Source organism: Salvelinus namaycush, chromosome 1 (genome assembly GCF_016432855.1).
Source record: "Salvelinus namaycush isolate Seneca chromosome 1, SaNama_1.0, whole genome shotgun sequence".
NCBI classification, from domain to species: domain Eukaryota; kingdom Metazoa; phylum Chordata; class Actinopteri; order Salmoniformes; family Salmonidae; genus Salvelinus; species Salvelinus namaycush.
This window is the reverse complement of record NC_052307.1, coordinates 54682357-54697423: the sequence shown is the minus strand read 5'-3', so window position 1 is coordinate 54697423 and position 15067 is coordinate 54682357. Positions and strand designations below refer to the sequence as shown.

Here is a 15067-nt window from a genome sequence, read left to right as displayed (position 1 = left end):
TGTTCATGTTTTGTATTTATTAAGGATCCCCATTAGCAGCTACTCTTCCTGGGGTCCAGCAACATTAAGGCAGTTATATACAATTTAAAATATTACATGACATTACATTTTAATAACACTTTTCACAACATGTTCACAGGGCTCCCTTGCAAATGAGACCCTGGTCTCATTGGTGACCCACCCTGTATAAATATAAGTCATTTACGGATAGCCAGGGGGAAGCATTTGTGTTTGGTGAGTCTGCCAGATCAGAGGCAGCAGGGAAGACTAGGGATGTTCTCTTGATAAGTGCGTGAATTGGACGATGTTCTTGTCAAAATGTAATGAGGACTTTTAGGTGTCAGGGAAAATGTATGGAGTATAAAGCATTATTTTCATTAGGAATGTAGTGAAGTAAAAGTTGACAAAAATATAAAGAAAGACACCCCAAAAAAACGACTTAAGAAAAAATACCTTAAAGTACTACTTAAGTACTTTACACCACTGTGTAAAAGCAACTGATTGTTGGGTAGGTCACAAGAAAATGTCAAAGGCTTTCAGATGAGCCAGAGTAAAGAAAAGACGGGACCCACTGCTCTAATGTACATGAGGCACCAAGGCAGTGAAAAACTCTGCCACCATTTAGTTTTTGTAGTTTTTTTCTTCCTCGAAGTGCCTGGCGGTTGCATTTGTCACGTCTTCTTTTCATGTCACCACTCGCCACCTGCTCCAGAAATTCCAGAACATTCTCTAAACCCTCCAGTGCCCCCATAGCCCTCTCTGCCTCCTCCCTTTCCTTGGCCCCATCCACTCTGCTTGCCCAACACAGGGAATCAAAGAAACAGTGCTGCTACAGCTTTCATTCACTGGCTTACCCTCTCTCCCTCTGTTCTTTTTGTTGTTGTTGCATTGGACTCAGGCACACACAAGTAACTACGAATCAGGTCAGACTGCACAAAGATAAGCAGTTCCTTCTTCCCTCCAGCTCATTTGGGCTTTATCTGTCCCCCTCAGAAGGTGCCGCGGGGCAGTGTTCACCTGCTGCTGCACAGTGCATCAACCAGCTGCCACTGGCCCCCACCACCGTTGCCCCCCCCACCTCCCTATCTGGTTGTCTGAATTTTTATCCGTACATTGAATAGAAAGGGGGGGGACACGAACGAAAAACAAGCACTCCGTAGCCCCTGCCATCGCTTGTGCCTCTTGATACCATTGTTACAGCCAGAGGCCAATCCCACACATGACCCAGGAGAAGGGGCCGAACATGAACTGACTGCTGACCACCCATGAAATTAGGCTGAAAGGCCCAGTGGTGGAATTTCATGGGGATGGAGTTGGGTGAACAAAACCAACAGACCGTGATTGCTTTGTGCCTCTGGCAGGTGAATCAACTCTCCTGTCATTTGTCATTCTGTATATGAAGTCATTTTACAACAACAAAAAAGTGTTTTAGAAACCCATACCACCTCAGTTTGTATCGCATAGTAAAGAATTGTGGTTTTGATCGCTTATTTCATATCATTGTGAGTTCAATTAATGCTGGTTAACTAATACACCATAGCTGATGGAGGAGATCCGTCTCCATACTCTTCCACATTATCTCAGCCAGAGGAGCTCACTAAAACATGCGTGTGATATTTTTCATTGACCACACGGTGGGGATGTTGTAGTAGAGTTGAAGTTTCTGGCTGTCCAATAAAACTTCCTACTACTTGCTGATCATTTCAACCGCTGGAATTATGTATCGCCACGTGACCATTTAAAAATGTTTTAGCAAGTGTGGATACAAACATACATACTTCACACAAGTATTTGAAAGAAATAGCTTTTTATTATTCATGTTGTTATCATTATTTCACATCAACCAGTAGTTTTAGCAATCTCACAGCACTCATTCTCAACCAGGAGGTCACTCAGAATTGATCTACACTATTAGAAAAAAAGTGTTCATTGGGGTTCTGTATAGAACTTTTAGGGGTGTTACTGTATATATATGAAGCAAGCGATAGAACCCTTATTGGTTCCATTTGGAACCTTGTGTAGATTTTTTTAATATTCACTCCTTTTTATATATAGAATCCTTAGAATTACAAAAGAATTGAGGAAACTCAGCTCTCTTACCACCCAAACAAAGCACTAAACATCCAGGACTATATCAGCTGAGGACCCCAAGACGTGACCATTCTGTTTTTTGCCCTAACACAGCTGATTCAAATTATCGAAGCTTGATGATAAATTGATTATTTTTATCAGCTGTGTAGTGCTAGGGCAAAAAAACAAAACGTGCACCCCTTGGGGTCCCAAGGACAGAGTTTGGGAAACCCTGGTCTATATAACACCAGTTATGCCTATGTAGCACTTGCAGTTCACTTTGTGTCCTCAGTGACACACCATATTTCAAAACTAGACTGATGGCCCACCAATTGATATCGTAACCTTTGTCATTCGAAAACACCAATTCTTCATAGTACCAACTGATAGCATACTTTATACTCCACTCTGAAAAGTCAGTTAACTACACTACAGACCAACTCAGGACTTCCTGTTTACATAAGAGCAGGCCCAACTCCAGGTTCCTCCTCCTCAACTGTTCTCCTATCTTCTCGTCTTCAGAGCCACAATGCTTCACAGGAAAGGTTGCATTTAAGGAACCCCCTTCAGATCCTCAAGCTGAGGGTTGCCAGTTCCCTTCAGAAGGATATCCCCCCAGACTTCACATAATCACTGAAGTCTGTTGGCACATTTAACAGAGAGCAGACCTGAAGGTGAAAGAGATTAAGGGGAGCTAAAGATCAGTACCTACTTTTTCAGTAGACATTAGTTTAGACATCAAAATAAGAGCATGGAAAACACTGCTAACCAGTGGCCAGTCATGGATAATCTAAAGGCCATGAACCTTACATTGAAAACCAGTTGAGTTAACCATTCGTTGGTTTCTAAGAGCTTCTTCACACAATTGACATGTGGTTTCAGTGAGATAGTCCTACCAGTCTAAACTTGGCCCGAACCTTCTCCATGTCTTCCTGTAGATTTTCATATTGAGGTTCTTCATGGGGGAACTTCAGAATCAACCCAAGAGGAGATTCCAAGGCTTTCAGCCTTTTTCTGAAACATAAAATAGACAAACTGAAGATCATATTATTTGCATGAAAGTCAACAGGAACAAGTGACCGATGAGTAGATAAGCTATAGGCATTTTATTACTGCAGATGAGAGGTCAAACCTGGCTTTCACATCTGTGTTGTTTTGAAGAAGGCATTTCCAAGTGATTCCAAATCCATAATCGAAGGAAACCTATAAAAAGAGGTGAGTGTAGTTTAGAAAGTTATCTGTAGTTGGGGAGAAATTAGTTGTGAAACTCAAATCACACTTATTTAACAAACCAGTAAGCCTATATATGTAATGTGCATGTAACAACATCATATGTATGACTATAGCTGAGTAACAAATCAGCTGCTGTAACAACACTGGCTTGCCATGCCTGCCCTGGGGTTTAGAATAGCTATTAAAAAATAGTGGCTAGCCAGACCATTATTACTGTTCCAGCTGGATGATACAGTACCGTGCGAAAATATTCACCCCCTTGCATTTGTCCTATTTTGTTGCCTTACAACCTGGAAGTAAAATAGGCTTTTGGGGGGTTTGTATCATTTGATTTACACAACATGCCTACCACTTTGAAGATGCAAAATATTTTTTCTTGTGAAACAAACAGAAAACTTGATCGTGCATAACTATTCACCCCCCCAAAGTCAATAATTTGTAGAGCCACCTTTTGCAGCAATTACAGCTGCAAGTCTCTTGGGATATGACTCTATAAGCTTGGCACATCTAGCCACTGGGATTTTTGCCCATTCTTCAAAGGCAAAACTGCTCCAGCTCCTTCAAGTTGGATGGGTTTGCTGGTATACAGCAATCTTTAAGTCATACAACAGATTGTCAATTGGATTGAGGTCTGGGCTTTGACTAGGCCATTCCAAGACATTTAAATGTTTCCCCTTAAACCCCTCGAGTGTCGCTTTAGCAGTATGCTTAGGGTCATTGTCCTGCTGGAAGGTGAACCTCCGTCCCAGTCTCAAATCTCTGGAAGACTGAAACAGGTTTCCCTCAAGAATTTCCCTGTATTTAGCACCATCCATCATTTCTTCAATTCTGACCAGTTTCCCAGACCCTGCTGATGAAAAACATCCCCACCGCATGATGCTGCCACCACCATGCTTCACTGTGGGGATGGTGTTCTCGGGGTGATGAAGAGGTGTTGGGTTTGTGCCAGACATAGCGTTTTCCTTGATGGGCAAAAAGCTCAATTTTAGTCTCATCTGACCAGAGTACTTTCTTCCATACATTTGGGGAGTCTCCCACATGCTTTTTGGCGAACACCAAACATGTTTGCTTATTTTTTCTTTAAGCAATGGCTTTTTTTCTGGCCACTCTTCCGTAAAGCCCAGCTCTGTGGAGTGTACGACTTAAAGTGGTCCTACGGACAGATACTCCAATCTCCGCTGTGGAGCTTTGCAGCTCCTTCAGGGTTATCTTTGGTCTCTTTGTTGCATCTCTGATTAATGCCCTTCTTGCCTGGTCCGTGAGTTTTTGTTGGAAGGTTTGTTGGTGCCATATTCTTTAAAAAATGTAATAATGGATTTAATGGTGCTCCGTGGGATGTTCAAAGTTTTGGATATTTTTTTATAACCCAACCCTAACCCAAACCTGAACCCTGAGTACTTCTCCACAACTTTGTCCCTGACCTGTTTGGAGAGATCCTTGGTTTTCATGGTGCCAATTGCTTGGTGGTGCCCCTTGCTTAGTGGTTTTGCAGACTCTGGGGCCTTTCAGAACAGGTGAATATATACTGAGATCATGTGACAGATCATATGACACTTAGATTGCACACAGGTGGACTTTATTTAATTAATTATGTGACTTCTGAAGGTAATTGGTTGCACCAGATCTTATTTAGGGGCTTAATAGCAAAGGGGGTGAATACCTATGCATGCACCATTTTTCCGTTTTTAATTTTTTATACTTAAAAAAAAAAATGTTATTTTTCATTTCACTTCACCAATTTGGATTATTTTGTGTATGTCCATTACATGAAATCCAAATAAAAATCAATTTAAATTCCAGGTTGCAATGCAGCAAAATAGGATAAACGCCAATGGGGGTGAATACTTTTGCAAGGCACTGTAGGCGTTATTAGTTAGGTCATGATAAGCATAGCACAGAGAACTTTCAACCAACCTTTACCTGGCGATAGGCTACTTCCTCAATTCCCGACTAGGAAGACAACAAATGTCTTCTAAACTTTCATGTCTAGTTATAGGGAGTTTGTTTGAATTTAGAAAATGCTCCGTTATTAAGTTAAATAAATGTAAGTAATCAAACAATGTGTACGACACCATTTTGTATATTTAAAAACTTCTCTCCTTGAGAGTGTTATTTTATGCTGGCCCGGGTTAAACCGGGTAATGGCACGTCACGTCATTTGGGAGAAAACGGGGAGGGAGGCGGGCCCTTCTCAAATCGAACAGTAATCTGTGCTGCTCAGTCATGTTGTCAACAAGACAGCATGGTGCATCATCCAGAAACATACTCTCTTTTCCATGAAATACATTTTTGAATTTTAAAAGTAGTTTTCATTGGGAAGGCAGATAAATCATTTTTATCAAAAGGAATCACTTTTGTATGGGAAAACACAGAATCCTACTACTTACTACACAAGTTTAATTACGTCACTTTTGTTTTAAACTGACTTCGGCGTCTAACAGAGTGGGACATCTGGCTCATAACCAGGAGGCGAAATTAATGGACCTCCTCATAGATTGAGACAGGTGGGTGCCCATCCCAAAGTGCTGCATGACATGGTGACACTAATCTGTCTCAATCAATGAGAGAAGATTTGAAATAGACAAGATGGCTGCGTACACAATTTTGGATTACTTCATGGAGCAAAAAAAGGATTTAATTTAATAACGTTCTAAATGCAAATGAACCCCTACAACTGTACATGGAAGTTTAGAATAAATTTGTTGCTTTCCAAGTTGAAAATTGTGTAAGTAAAGGTTAGTCGACAATTATCTGTGCTACGTTTAGCATTACCTACCTAATAACATCTATCAGGCAGCTGGAACAGTAATAATGGTCTGACTAGGTGATATTTTTAAAGGGATAGTTCACCGGGCATTTTATAATTTGGGTTTCCTTGCCCTGTAAGCAGTCTATGGACAAGGTATGACAGCAATTCATGCTTAGGTTTAGTTTCTCTGGCACTGTTTCCACATGTTAATTTGTGGCATAAATCCCATTCAAGTCATGGGACCGATGTTAGCATTTTTTGTGCATCAAGTTCAAATCATCTTAAGTGATTTTGTTGAGCTTCACAATCCATTTTAGATACTTTTGGATGATTTGAACATGATGTGCGAAAAATTACAATATCAGTCAGATGATGATTGGGATTTGTGACAAATGCTAAAACGTTAGCATGTGGAAACAGTGCCAGCAAAACTAAACCAAAGCATGAATTGCTGTCATACCATGTTCACAGACTGCTTACAGGGTAAGGAAACCAATGTGTAATTTTGTAATTTGGGTAAACTATCCCCTTAATATCTTTGACTAGATGGTTTACAGTTTGTCAGAATTTACTTGTTGTAGCATGTTAGAACTTACGCAGTAGGTTAGGTTAATTAACGTAGCAGGTTAGGTTTAGCTCAAGTGCAAAAAATATAAACTTTTGACGTCAATATAGACATGACCCTGGCTGAGTGATGCTCAACTTGCCTCCGTTGAAAGCTTGGCGCCATGTGATGCTCTATGTTTCCGACCATCAATCATTCCTTGTCGCGTGCCTTCATCGAACCCCTTGCGGTACCCCTCTACATGGAACCTGAAAACTCATACGTAATCACAGAACATTGCTACAACTCTAGCTAGCTAACCAGTGAACTATAAACAGACAGGCATCATGCTAGCTAGCTAAATAAACTAGAGCAAGGCCGTGTTCAGCCTCTTCACTTTTGTGGGCCATTTTCAAAGAGTATTAAAAGAGTATCGGCTATTAAAAAGATTACTTGGTTAGCTATCTAGCCTAGCCAACAGCTCTCACTTCTGCAAACATCAATTTGTGGCTACAACATTGCTTTGGATAGCCCAACAGTTAGCTCGCACATCACTGCACTCTACTAAGTTGGAGTTTGTTGGAGCCAAGGTTACTGTTAAAATCAGTAAAGAGATGCTAGAGTTGAAAATAAACATTACATTTAGAGCTATATTGTCACATCTCGCAATGAACATGACGACTAACACCATGAACATTGCCACTGAATTAACAGCCAGTGGATGTATCTCAATTACTATAGTGCTCTAGCAGCACCCAGTGCAAGCAGTGGTGTAAAGTAATTAAGTAAAAATACTTTAGAGTACTACTTAAGTAGTGTTTTGGGGAATCTGTACTTTACTTTACTATTTAAATTTATTTTGGTCAACTTTTACTTCACTACATTCCTAAAGATAATTATGTACTTTTTACTCCATACATTTTCCCTGACACCCAAAAGTAGTCGTTACATTTTGACAGGAAAATGGTCCAAATCACACACTTATCAAGGACACATCCCTGGTCATCCCTACTGCCTCTGATCTGGCAGATTCATTAAACACACATGCTTATTTTGTAAATGATGTCTGAGTGTTGGAGTGTGCCCCTGGCTATCCGTCAATAAAAGAATACAATAAAATTGTGCCGTCTGATTTATACTTTTACTTTTGATACTTAAGTACATTTGAGCAATTCCATTTACTTTTGATGCTTAAGTATATTTAAAACCAAATACTTTTAGGCTTTTACTCAGGTAGTATTTTACTGGGTGACTTTCACTTTTACTTGAGTCATTTTCTATTAAGGTATCTTTACTTTTACTCAAGTATGACAATTTAGTACTTTTTCCACCACTGAGTGCAAGGGAAGTCCACATTTTCTTTACCCTAAAAAGGCCTACCAGGAGATGAAAGCCGCTTGAAAATATAGAAAACAAACAAACATTTTTGTTTATATGAATGACAAAACATTGTTTAAAAAATAACAGGATTAGCATTCGCTGAATTTCTGTCCATGCATGGGTAGGCCTATCAGTTATCATACTGGCCTAGTACTTTCCCTATGGCGGTATATTTAATGTGTTATATCTTTAGTAGGGTACTGCCCCAACCCTACCTTCAGGCTATGCGCAAACCCTACACCCCAACCCGAGCACTCCGTTCTGCCACTTATGGTCTCTTGGCTGTGGCAGGGCTTGAAAACTATTACGAGCTACAAAGGGAAACCCAGCTGCCCAGTGACACTAGCCTACAAGATGGGCTAAATGCCTTTTATGCTCGCTTCAAGGCAAGCAACACTGAAGCATGAATGAGAGCACCAGCTGTTCCAGACGACTGGGTGATCACGCTGTCCATTGCCGATGTGAGCAAGACCTTTAAACAGGTCAACATTCACAAGGCTGCAGGGCCAGACGGATTACCAGGATGTGTACTCAGAGCATGCGCGGACCAACTGGCAAGTGTCTTCACTAACATTTTCAACCTCTCCCTGACTGAGTCTGTAATACCTACATGTTTCAAGCAGACCAGCATAGTCCCTGTGCCCAAGAACGCCAACGTAACCTGCCTAAATGACTACCGCCCCGTAGCACTCATGTTGGTAGCCATGAAGTGCTTTGAAAGGCTGTTCATGGCTCACATTAACACCATCATCCTGGAAACCCTAGACCCACTCCAATTTGCATACCGCCCCAACAAATTCACACATGACGCAATCTCAATTACACTCCACACTGCCCTTTCCCACCTGGACAAAAGGAACACCTATGTGAAAATGCTGTTCATCGACTACAGCTCAGCGTTCAACACCATAGTGCCCACAAAGCTCATCACTAAGCTAAGGACCCTGGGACTAAACACCACCCTCTGCAACTGGATCCTGGACTTCCTGACGGGCCGCCCCCAGGTGGTAAGGGTAGGCAACAACATCTGCCACGTAGATCCTCAACACGGGGCCCCTCAGGGGTGTGTGATCAGTCCCCACCTGTACACCCTGTTTACTCATGACTGCATGGCCAGGCACAACTCCAACACCATCATTAAGTTTGCCGATGATTCAACAGTGGTAGGCCAGATCACCGACAACAACGAGACAGCCTATAGGGAAGAGGTCAGAGACCTGGCCGTGTGGTGCCAGGACAACAACCTCTCCCTCAATGTGATCAAGACAAAGGAGCTGATCGTGGACTACAGGACAAGGAGGGCCGAACACGCCCCCATTCACATCGATGGGGCTGTAGTGGAGCAGGTCGAGAGCTTCAAGTTCCTTGGTGTCCACATCATCAACAAACTATCATGGTCCATTCCCCCTCAGGAGACTGAAAAGATTTGGCATGGGTCCTCAGATCCTCAAAAAGTTATACTGCTGCACCATCGAGAGAATCCTGACCGGTTACATCACCGCCTGGTATGGCAATTGCTCGGCATCTGACCATAAGGCGCTACAGAGGGCTGTGCATACGGCCCAGTACATCACTGGGGCCAAGCTTCCTGCTATCCAGGACCTCGACTAGGCAGTGTCAAAGGAAGGTCCCAAAAATTGTCAAAGACTCCAGTTACCCAAGTCATAAACTGTTCTCCCTGCTACTGCACGGCAAGCGGTACTGGAGCGCCAAGTCTAGGTCCAAGAGGCTCCTTAACAGCTTCTACCCCCAAGCCATAAGACTGCTGAACAATTAATCAAATGGCCACCCGGACTATTTGCATTGACCCCCCCCCCCCCCCCTCCCCCCACTGCTGCTACTCGCTGTTTATTATCTATGCATAGTCACTTTACCCCTGCCTACATGTACAAATTACCTCACCTAACCTGTGAGGTAATTGACTCAGTACCGGTACCCCCTGTGTATAGCCTCGTTATTGTTATTTTATTGTGTTACTTTTTAACTTGAGTTTATTTAGTAAATATCTCCTGAACTCTGTTTTCTTCAACTGCATTGTTGGTTAAGGGCTTGTAAGTAAGCATTTCACCGTAAGGTCTACCGAGTGGGGCAGCGGTCTAAGGCACTGCATCTCCGTGCTAGAGGCGTCCCTACACACCTTGGTTCGATTCCAGGCTGTATCACAACAGGCCGTGATTGGGAGTCCCATAGGGCGGCGCACAATTGGCCCAGCGTCGTCCGGGTTAGGGTTTGGCCGGGGTAGGCTGTCATTTTAACTAAGAATTTTTTCTTTATTTGACTTGCCTAGTTAAATAAAGGTTGAATAAAATTAAAATACACTTGTTGTATTCAGCGCATGTGACATATAACATTTTGTTTGGATTTGATTTACAGGGTAAGGAAACCAATGTTTGACTTTGCTGATAGCTATTGTATAGAGGAAAAATGTACGTACTAGCCTGTGATATGTGGTTGTCCCACCTATCTATCTTAAGATGAATGCACTAACTGTAAGACACTCTGGAAAAGAGTGTCTGCTAAATTACTAAAATGTAAAATGCACAAACAAGCCCATGTGACAACTCATATTGGAAATAATCATAATAAAATACTATCACAGATTACATCTGTGATACTGTTGTATGAATGATAGTCGTTTCAGTACACAATAAGCCCAAACACTGAATCATCAAAGCTACTCTGGACAAACTCAAGAGCGTGCAAGAGGAATGGATGATAATGATGTTTGTTAGAGTTCCAAAACTGATAAAGAATTGTGCGACTTCGAAAATGTTCAATGTGCTAGAATTTACTACATTGTGTGCCAATAATAAACACCTTTTTTGCATGTGTTAGTCTTGTTGAACCAAAAACTGCTGTGAGAAACGAATCATCAATATGGCTTTCTAGATCTGATGACTGATTGAATGATCAAAATGCATTCCAATAACACGGGGTGCCAACAATGAGGTGACAACAATTACACATTTGGACAAATTATTTCACATGGTGTCTTTAGTACATTTGAAAATGTAAATGCAAAGACATATGAGTTAAAATGAAGGCCTAATTATTTTTTTTAAAAGCTGTACAAATACATAAGTATTTACAAATACAGTTGAAGTCGGAAGTTTACATACACCTCAGCCAAATACATTTAAATTCCTTTAATCCTAGTAAAAAGTCCCTGTCTTAGGTCAGTTAGGATCACCACTTTATTTTAAGAATGTAAAATGTCAGAATAATAGTAGAAAGAATGATTTATTTCAGCTTCTATTTCTTTCATCACATTCCCAGTGGGTCAGAAGTTTACATACACTCAATTAGTATTTGGTAGCTTTGCCTTTAAATTGTTTAACTTGGGTCAAACGTTTTGGGTAGCCTTCCACAAGCTTCCCACAATAGGTTGGGTGAATTTTGGCCCATTCCTCCTGACAGAGCTGGTGTAACTGAATCAGGTTTGTAGGCCTCCTTGCTCGTACGCGCTTTTTCAGTTCTGCCCACAAATTTTCTATAGGATTGACGTCAGGGCTTTGTGATGGCCACTCCAATACATTGACTTTGTTGTCCTTTAGCAATTTTGCCACAACTTTGGAAGTATGCTTGGGGTCAATGTCCATTTGGAAGACCCATTTGCGACCAAGCTTTAACTTCCTGACTGATGTCTTGAGATGTTGCTTCAATATATCCACATAATTTCCCTTCCTTATGATGCCATCTATTTTGTGAAGTGCACCAGTCCCTCCTGCAGCAAAGCACCCCCACAACATGATGCTGCCACCCACGTGCTTCATGGTTGGGATGGTGTTCTTCGGCTTGCAAGCCTCCCCCTTTTTCCTCCAAACATAACTATGGTCATTATGGCCAAACAGTTCTATTTTTGTTTCATCAGACCAGAGGACATTTCTCCAAAAACGACGATCTTTACCCCCATGTGCAGTTGCAAACCGTAGTCTGGCTTTTTTTATGGCGGTTTTGGAGAAGTGGCTTCTTCCTTGCTGAGCGGCCTTTCAGATTATGTCGATAGAGGACTCGTTTACTGTGGATATAGATACTTTTGTACCTGTTTCCTCCAGCATCTTCACAAGGTCCTTTGCTGTTGTTCTGGGATTGATTTGCACTTTTCAAACCAAAGTATGTTCATCTCTAGGAGACAGAACGCATCTCCTTCCTAATTGGTATGACGGCTGCGTGGTCCCATGGTGTTTATACTTGCATACTATTGTTTGTACAAATGAATGTGGTATCTTCAGGCGTTTGGAAATTGCTCCCAACGATGAACGAGACTTGTGGAGGTCTACAATTTTTTTTCTGAGGTCTTGGCTGATTTCTTTTAATTTTCCCATGATGTCAAGCAAAGACGCACTGAGTTTGAAGGTAGGCCTTGAAATACATCCACAGGTACACCTCCAATTGGCTGAAACTATGTAAATTAGCCTATCAGAAGCTTCTAAAGCCATGACATAATTTTCTGGAATTTTCCAAGCTGTTTAAAGGCACAGTCAACTTAGTGTATGTACACTTCTGACCCACTGTTATTGTGATAGTGAATTATAAGTGAAATTATATTTCTGTAAACAATTGTTGGAAAAATTACTTGTGTCATGCACAAAGTAGATATCCTAACCGACTTGCCAAAACTATAGTTTGTTAACAAGAAATTTGTGGAGTGGTTGAAAAACTAGTTTTAATGACTCCAACATAAGTGTATGTAAACTTCCGAAAAAATGTAGACAAAGTGCATACAGAGCCCCATATTAGTTTTTCAAAATACATGGATCAAGTATTTTCATTAAATAATATGGCTAAAAGTAAAGTTTTAAAAATTATAATGAAATAAATACTACAATTGATTTCAATCCGGTTCTTCTTGGGCCTGTATGTTTGGAGTGGTGTATAATGTCATGTGCCAAAAACAAATTTTGAGTTTGGAGACACCTTGTAGATGTAGAAGCTTCTTAGTATAGATTGCATGTTAGCACCATCAGTTGCTCATCTCTTATTGAAACTGGGGCTTTGGATCGAGATCTGGGAAAGTTTCCCAAAGGCATCCATAGTGTCTATGTCCAGGCCTGACTGAGGGCCTTGCTCGGGGTGGGCTGACAACTCCAAATCTGTTGTTATATCCAGGGGCAGGGTGCTCACCCTTGGTAGAAACTGGGACAGTGCAGGAATGCCTCTGTCTCGCCCCTGGAGCCTCTGCCTGCTGCCACCCAGGCTCACCAGGGTCCCATGCTTGTCAGAGACATAAATATTGTAGCCGTCTGGGAGGATGTTTTCCTTGAAGGAGCAGTCATCTTTCATATAGGTTTTCTGTGGGAAGATGAGGGAGAAAATAAGGTTTAGTGAATATGGAGTGACACACATAGGCTATTTGTCAGAACCTCTTCATCAAAGTGTGTCGTCCTGACTGACTCCTGCCAGGAGTTCTTCGAGAGCTATTTGCATAGGGTACACAGAGTCAGTAGAGGCCAAGGTTGTTGTTCCTATTCCTTTCCAATGAGGTTTTAACTATACCCTACCAGTGGACAAAGGTTGCTGCAGGGACATATAACCTATAGTAAACCATATATTTCTCAGTATTTGACAAATGTATTTTAAATCTGGTATGGAAATGTAATGTAACATTTTATGCAACTCCAAACTGTGAATTGCTGTTATTCACAAATCGGAGCTGCATCTGAAATTGTTCAATCAATGTGAACGTTAAATAAATGTTACAATCAAAAGTCAAATGTGAGTGCTCTTACCGATGCATACAGTCTTCCATTCCCTTCCATGCAGAGATACTGCGAGGCTGCTACTCCTTTGATTGCGACACAGCCCGTGTCTACAGGTCGGATTTCCACCAAACCTGTATCAACACAACAGGTCATTCAGTTGACTTTTTACAATTTATTTTGATGAAATATTTCAAAATAATAATAAAACAGTGACAGAAATACATAAAGTCATACCAATAGACAACCACAACACGTGATAAGACAAAACATAAAACACAGGTTTATATTGTGCCTAATCAGAATAATATCTCAAATTTGGGATGAAATGGGAAAAGTTCAGTATTTGGACATGAGCTGACTCCTCTCCTTATTTTGGATGTTATGGAGGAGATGGCGGAGAACCAGGTGGATATTGTGGTGGCTTTAGCTCTGTTGATTCTAGCGGTGGATCCCTCCAGGAGATAACAAGTTGTAGATCCACAGAGTGTTCAAGTGAGCCTCCTGATCAAACCATGCTTTCAAAATTGCCTTTTTTTGCTGCAGTAAGCGCAGTTATAAGTGGATATAAATTTTTGGAGTTTAGACAGGTTTACACAATTTCTAAATTCAGTTAATATTAGGCATATCTCTGATGTATGTAAGTATAGTGAACAACCTAATAGAGTTACCATTTTATAATCCACAAATGTCTAATTCATACTGACACGTTTTCAAATTACTTTCTCAAAGGATGCCAATACGATGCTCAACCAAAAGTTCACCACCTCTTTCATCAAAACAACCTATCCAGAATATGAGTTCTGGTTATGAAGTCTCCAATAAATATTGTGAATGACCTTGCCAGTGATATTCAAAGATGGCAAAGTTAATAGGGTCTCTATGTCTCAACAAAATGCTACTTTTTCATCGCTGCTCTATTTATAGTGGTAGCCTACTTACTGTAAGAGCTCTGCTCAGGAGATCCGTGCACCTTGCCATTCTCGTTGATTAGCAAGTGCAATCCGTGTTTGGCCGCATACAGATGTCTGAGTCGGACCGTCTGTCCCCATCCGTTGGCTATATGAGGCCCCGAGTCTGGCAGTGGCAGACAAAAAACTCCAACAGCAAAAAACACGCTGACCATGCATACTGCAGTAACTGCAAGTGTCATTTTTCTCTTGACTATATCAAATTCTATTTTCTGATGCTTTTTCTCTGTCTGTTATCCCAGGCCGTCTCCCTTCTTTGTATCTGTCGTTATTTTCTAGTAAGACAACGTCCCAGCCTTTTTAAATGTGCTGCTTATCAGTACGATCGATAACCCTTTTCCCAAAGCCAATTCTGGGAACAACATGACACACTTTCTCAACATCCAACAAAATCATAGGTGACTGGTGGCCCACGCCACGA

At 41.3% G+C, this 15067-nt stretch overlaps 2 protein-coding genes across 2 annotated transcripts; both read right to left on the bottom strand.

Moving 5' to 3' along the window:
- Positions 1 to 2669: 2669 nt before the first annotated feature.
- On the bottom strand, positions 2670 to 8430 carry LOC120052188 (protein LTO1 homolog). The gene is made up of 5 exons (XM_038999025.1): positions 8408 to 8430; positions 6760 to 6865; positions 3203 to 3273; positions 2967 to 3084; positions 2670 to 2738 (listed from the first exon to the last, which is right to left on the bottom strand). Exons 1-5 carry the CDS (start codon positions 8428 to 8430, stop codon positions 2670 to 2672), a joined length of 387 nt encoding a protein of 128 aa, XP_038854953.1.
- Positions 8431 to 12586: 4156 nt separating this feature from the next.
- LOC120045973 (fibroblast growth factor 19-like) lies at positions 12587 to 14907 on the bottom strand. Its single transcript, XM_038990897.1, has 3 exons — positions 14618 to 14907; positions 13706 to 13809; positions 12587 to 13268 (listed from the first exon to the last, which is right to left on the bottom strand). Exons 1-3 carry the CDS (start codon positions 14826 to 14828, stop codon positions 12948 to 12950), a joined length of 636 nt encoding a protein of 211 aa, XP_038846825.1. The 5' UTR covers positions 14829 to 14907; the 3' UTR covers positions 12587 to 12947.
- Between the last annotated feature and the right edge of the window lie 160 nt (positions 14908 to 15067).

Coding starts and splice junctions, on each gene's coding strand:
- LOC120052188 (XM_038999025.1), bottom strand. CDS start 8,430: ATGGACAGCGTGATCACCCAGTC. Junction 3,274..6,759: donor GCGCCAAGCTTTCAACGGAG/GCAAGTTGAGCA, acceptor CTCTTTTTATAG/GTTTCCTTCGATTATGGATT. Junction 3,085..3,202: donor AACACAGATGTGAAAGCCAG/GTTTGACCTCTC, acceptor TTTATGTTTCAG/AAAAAGGCTGAAAGCCTTGG.
- LOC120045973 (XM_038990897.1), bottom strand. CDS start 14,828: ATGACACTTGCAGTTACTGCAGTATGCATGGTCAGCGTGTTTTTTGCT. Junction 13,810..14,617: donor TCCTGAGCAGAGCTCTTACA/GTAAGTAGGCTA, acceptor GTGTTGATACAG/GTTTGGTGGAAATCCGACCT. Junction 13,269..13,705: donor ATGGAAGACTGTATGCATCG/GTAAGAGCACTC, acceptor ATCTTCCCACAG/AAAACCTATATGAAAGATGA.